Genomic DNA, 6,000 nt, shown 5'->3' with positions numbered 1-6,000 from the left:
ATATTTCCATAAAACATGTAAATCATAGTTTAAAATTGGTTAAATGAACATGTTTTGTAGTTATACAATTTCCTTTGGTAATATGAGTTAGTCTTTTCGTTTGCTGGGTAAATAAAAAGGACCATAATATCACACTGAGTGGCAGGGGTAGCTGGTACATTTTTTTTAATTGGAGGTGGAGTAACCACTTCCCTTGAATATGCGGGAGTAACCGAGTGTAGCAAGGGAGCCTAGACTAAATAAGGGAGGCTCTGGTGGAGGGGAGGATTTCCCACATTAATATTGTTTTAGTAATCGGTTAAAATGATTCATTTTATCACACACTTTGTGAAAAATTGGGTAGAAAGCCACAATGTTACAATCAGATTCTTAGGGTAAGACATTAAATATTCCATTAGATGCCAAGTCACCAACAGTACATAGTCCAAAAGTTTTCCATGATGCCTTTGCCTACTCCATGTCAGTGCTCTGCCGTGCTGATTGTGCCCTTACATGTCAATGCTGGCTGCGCCAATATATTTAAGTATTCCCCATAAAAACATGCTCCTATTTGCGTTACCCATAATGCTAGCAGTCATACTATAAGAAAACATATTGATGCTGGCTCTGCCAATACATGCCAGTATCCCTATGTAAGAACATACTCCTGTTGGATTTTTCCTTAATGCCAGTACAAAATGCCATGCCACAGTAAGAAAACATATCCTTACAGGATCCATAAATGTTCCCCCATGTAAGAACTCCTCTGTTGGTGTTGGCACACACACACACACACACACACACACACACACACACACACACACACACAGCATTCTCACTGCATGCTCATGCACTCACTTTGAAATACACCATTTACTTGGCACTGATTCTTAAGCGCACTTATAGACACCCACTTGCATGAATGGATATGGAAATGCAGAAACCCTTGCAAGCAGACATCAGCACATTCAGAAAGGCACCCTCCACCCCTGTTTCTATCCAGGTCTGGACACAACACGATGCTGCCACCTCAGCTCTTGAGGCTTCCAGCTACTGCGCACCACAGAGACAAGAACCAGCGAGACCTTCTTGGTTCCAGACATGCAAAGTGGAGCTGGAGTGACTCCACTGCACCGACACCTCTGCTGCTAAGTAAGCATTTCCAGATTTTGGGCAGGCCTCACCCACTCAGGCCCTACCATGTCTACCCCCTGCAGGGGAACATATTTGCCATTCACATTAGTCTCATGTAACCTTAACTGTGATGTTGCCAACACAAAACAACTACATTTCAAATAAAATTTCTGCAGAAATACTGCTCTACAAACAATAATGGATGCAGACAATTTACCATGCTAATTAAAACGGCCGGCTTTTAGGGGATTGTAGTAATTCGCAAAGAGTAGGTGCCTGTTCTTCTTCACATTGCTCACCGTGAAAAACTTAGAAGATTTTCATTTGTGCCACTGAGGGAGGGGATAAAAATACTACACACATCACAGGTTTAACAAACATGCCAATTTTATGTGTGCAAAGTATAGTGACATAATTAGATCATATGACTGATTGACGGAATATGGAACGCCTCCTTCGTCCCCGGCCATGTAGCTTGTGAAGCCGTGACATACCATAATGATAAAAGAAGAGAGCACATTAACCTGCAACATTCTATTTTCATTTGAATAAAACGATATCACATTATACAAATAAGAAATGTATTAAACACTGGATAAATGTAGGGACTATGCAAAACATCATACATACGTGTGCACACTAATATTTAGCATCTGTGACCGCGTTAGGTGCATTTAGATGTAGGCATTCTAATATAATTTTCATTATTAAGGAATACATTTTAATATAAAGTGGCATATGAAGGAACAAAATGTGTCTGGATTTCTTCATGAAGATATATAAAATGCTCATAGGCATACATTGCATATTTCATAAACATGAATTTAAAAAGAGAATACACCAGAAGCAAGTTTAAAAAAAAGATTCTGACAATGCATAGAAAACACTTCTTGGGTAACATTCAATAGGAGTTGCTTCTTTCATTAGCCTGAGAAAGTTATGGCATCTTTAGTAAATAAATAGTGATAATTAGGCACATGCAGGCGGAGAGCTAAAATCATGAGCGTGGTCAATCCTTCACTTGTTCTTGGCTGCCAGAGGTTTCCGGCTGATCTTTTTGGATTTGTCGTTGTTCTTCTTTGGGGGCTCCGGGTTCGCCTGCATGTGTCGCCCATAGAGACTAAAACAGAATAAAACCAAAACGTCAGATGGTATAGCAGGTAAATCGTCTACATGATTTTTAAGATATAGGAGAACCTTTTATTTCCACGAGCATGACAAGTGGGCATTGATAAATCGACAGTGGTTTGCAATAGGTTAGCAGAAAGGGAGGTTTTCTGAGCCTCGCTGTGCACTGCTTGTAGGGGACTCTGTGGTGTTGTGCGTGTGGTGCTTGACAATGACAACAATTGGGTTGAACTGGAGAGACAGAGTGCGCATTTTCAGCAAAGTGAACCCTGCACCGCAGCAGAAAGCCCCAGGGCCGGATAATGTGACAGAGAGCAATGGTGTCACAGCCGTCTGTGGCGGTTTTCGGATGATTGATGGTGCCGGGGCAGCTTCCAACACATGCCACATTAAGAAGTGCGGCTGATTAAACGCTGACAGAGGGTCCGGCAATTAAGGCTGCGAGCATTCGCTGCTAAACTAAACAGACTACAGGCTTAAGAGGATGTAAATGAACATCAGGTCGTGAGTGATTGATAATTTACGAGCAGCCCTGTTTGAAATCAATTAAATGTTCACCTCCAGTTAGGACAGCCTCGGCTTCCGTGAATGATCACTGCTTCTGCCGAGAAGCAGCGATTTGCTCTGGTCCGTTTCGTTATTCAAGTTCTACTGCTGACTGACATGTGTTTGCAAGATCCAACCTCATGTTTTTGTCTAGACGCCCACTGCTAATTTATTCACACTTTCCCTCCCAACACTGCTGCCTACCGGCTGATGAGGATTTTAATCCGCTGTCTTCAATTTGATCAAAGGAATTTAACGAGACGACACTGAACGAGGGCGCATCCATGGACAGGCTTATATGCCTGTCTTAAAAAGATAACCTAGTGACTTCACAATCAGAAATCAGCAGCGACCTCGTCTCTCAGCAATGCTACTCGTGACAGTTCTCGCTCAGGGAGGGGCTTGGCAAGTACATGGGGCTCTCGATGCTGAAGGATTCGGCACTATGGCGGTTGCCACTTTACCCTAAGCGCTCTCATTGAAATCGGCCACTCAGGGGTTTTGCTAGGTCTGGAAAAGATCCGGGGCTACGCTAATGTCGGGACTGGCCGGATTCGGGGCTAGCTATAGCCTTTTGGTTGTAGCCCATGAGCTTCTATCCAGGGCTACAACCAAAAGACCCGGGGCTATACCCGCCTCCAGCAACGCCTCTGCTGCCACTACACAATCCCGTTACTTTATAATGCATGCAAGGCTAATGTCAGCGCCGAACCCAAGGGGTCATTATGGCAGACTGCTACAACACATGCACGCTTGAAACAGTCTGTGTGGATGCAACTTGTTTTCCTTCAAAAGATAAATCTATGTGCACAGAGCACTTCTGCTAACGCACGTTTGGGGAACCGGGAAGGTTTGGTTATTATTTATTAGTTATCAGGTTAAAAATAAAAACAATATACACGTTAAAACAATATTTTACAACAGAATAATCATCAAAAGTAGCTACATTTGCAACAGATCCATACTAAAATAATTTGATGGTAGCGTATTGCTGCATGCCCAAAAGTATTTTCCATGCCACATAAACATCCCCTACCTGAGAGAATAGTGCAGACCCATACAACATCAGAAGAATCTCGTCTCGATAGATACTCAGGGTGGCTCTACCTACAGAGTTCCTATGTTAGTGTTAAAGGAATGGGTGATGCCAACTTGACCCTTTATTGTTAACATAATCATTTATGTATGCGTTGGTCACTTGATTGTGTTGTACAACCTGAGTTCCAAAAAGCAAGCTAGTTCAAATTCACGGTTTCCTCCCCATGAATACAATCCTAGATTCTCCCAGATAACTTCCATTACTAAATAACACCAACACATCCAAACGTCTTGCAGCCCAACCCAAGTCTGATCCATCAAAATGGTGTCATCAGCATAGGTGATTAGGGCTAGTCATGAATCGCTCGGCCTTGGAAAGAAGTTCCATTACCTGGCTAGTGTTTCTGGCAAGTCTGCAAGATAAAGACCAAACAACTGGGCTGCCAATATGAACCCCTTCCCCAGACCTTGATTCGTTTTAATAACCTGGGATCAGCTTCCAGTCCCATCCCATCGAATTTCCCCCCCAGATGCCTGAATTAAAGGTAATACCGATTTGCAAGCTTTCCCAAGGTATGCCCCATTTTTTCAATATGGATCACAGCAGAAGGCTATTTACACTGTCAAATGCTTTTCTAAAATCTATGAAGCAGCAATAAAGATGGCCGTTTTTATTTGTAACACATGTATTCCCCAATCACTTAGAGAATTATTCTGTCCATGCTTTTACCACTGGCATTCAGAACAGCTATCAGGCGATAATGTGAAGGGGTTTTTCTTTCCCCCACCCCCTTTCTGAGAATAGGCGTCAGAATGCTCCCTGGACATACAATGCCTACATTAATAGCAGTAGTGAACACTGGGAGCACTCTGCGCCCAGCCCATTGCTCTACATCTGCTTTAAAAGCAACTGAGGGCAATCAGATCAGGGCCAGGAGCATGCATGTTGTATCAATGGCTATTTCACGGCTTAACCCCCGGTCTTACTAACCAATCCTAACTCAGAAATTCCCCATGATCTCTCCATCCTGTCATCTTATAACTCTCATACACATTGCTACTCAGATCAAACACAATATAGTGACTCAATATGTGAAATCTGTTGGGTGTCTTAACCCACGTGCAAGTAATCATGCTGCAACATTTGGCGCTGTGGGCTTAGAAAATTCAAGATGGCGGAAAACCCACATGTGCGCCGAAATCCAGGAAAGCTGCGCAGTTTGTGCGCCCACCAAAATGGTTGCCTCACTTGCCACCCACCAGTGCGAGAATGAAAGGCCGGGTTGCCATGAGGGAAATGGGTTGCCAAAGGAAAAACAGTAGCGCTGGTTAGCTTCAAAGCGCTTTAAAACCACCATTGGACTACCCGCACAGTAGTCTGAAACCATTGGGAATGGCAATGCTGATTGCCAAATGCAACTTAGAATTGTGGGGAATTCATTTGTTAAATCCCAAAAATGGGTGCAGTACCAGTACTCACCACTATCCAAAAGCCGGCGTTTTAAAACCACCCTGTGTTTCTCTGAAGGCAGGCTCAAAATGCCTATTTTCAAACATTACAATATGTGCAAAATATTCACTGAACACCAGCAGACATTTGGCAGAATGGAGTTTTGTGTGCCTACAAAATCTGGGAAATGAAGAGCCCAGAACAATGCTTATAACAAAACTGGCTGAGCTATGGAGTCAGCAGTTTAAGTTGCACTGGATTTAAAGACACTAAAATCGAAAATGTTTAGATTAAATGAGTGACCTATGTTTGGTGTCACATGCCTTTGTAACTGTTGAAATGTCATAGTTTTTCACTTAGAATCAGCATTCTAGCTGCATGTGTAAAATTGCAAGTTAATTTAAAAAGCAACAAAAAACATGACAGTTAGCTGAAAGTCTGGCTTAAGGAACTTGATTTTGCTTGACAACTACCCCCATCAGGAGTGAAACTTGAGTCACAGCTGTGTTCCCAGGACTATCTGCCTTTTTGCTGGCCACACTAAGAATATACCATCTATCTGATAATTGAATTACCTGTGCTCTGCAGGAGAGTGAACAATGCAACTCCCTTCACCCAGGCAGAGGGTTTATTGAGAGGATCATAAATGGCTTCCTCTTGAACAATGAGCCTTTCAGGACCCAAGCAAATCTTATATTGCAGGGGTCGTAAAAGTGGCTTACTCT

At 42.8% G+C, this 6,000-nt stretch overlaps 1 protein-coding gene across 2 annotated transcripts in view; it reads right to left on the bottom strand.

Moving 5' to 3' along the window:
- Window positions 1-1,482: 1,482 nt before the first annotated feature.
- Window positions 1,483-6,000, bottom strand: part of RSU1 (Ras suppressor protein 1) — a 994,395-nt gene continuing 989,877 nt past the window's right edge. For both annotated transcript variants that reach the window (XM_069648354.1, XM_069648355.1), the window contains one exon: window positions 1,483-2,233. In XM_069648354.1, coding sequence (XP_069504455.1) covers window positions 2,131-2,233 — 103 coding nt within the window. In that variant the 3' untranslated portion in view covers window positions 1,483-2,130. The remainder of the gene's footprint in view (window positions 2,234-6,000) is intronic.

Source organism: Ambystoma mexicanum, chromosome 2q (assembly GCF_040938575.1).
Source record: "Ambystoma mexicanum isolate Mex_15411 chromosome 2q, UKY_AmexF1_1, whole genome shotgun sequence".
NCBI classification, from domain to species: Eukaryota; Metazoa; Chordata; class Amphibia; order Caudata; family Ambystomatidae; genus Ambystoma; species Ambystoma mexicanum.
Note: the sequence above shows the minus strand (reverse complement) of the source record. Positions and strands in the feature narration are given on the sequence as shown.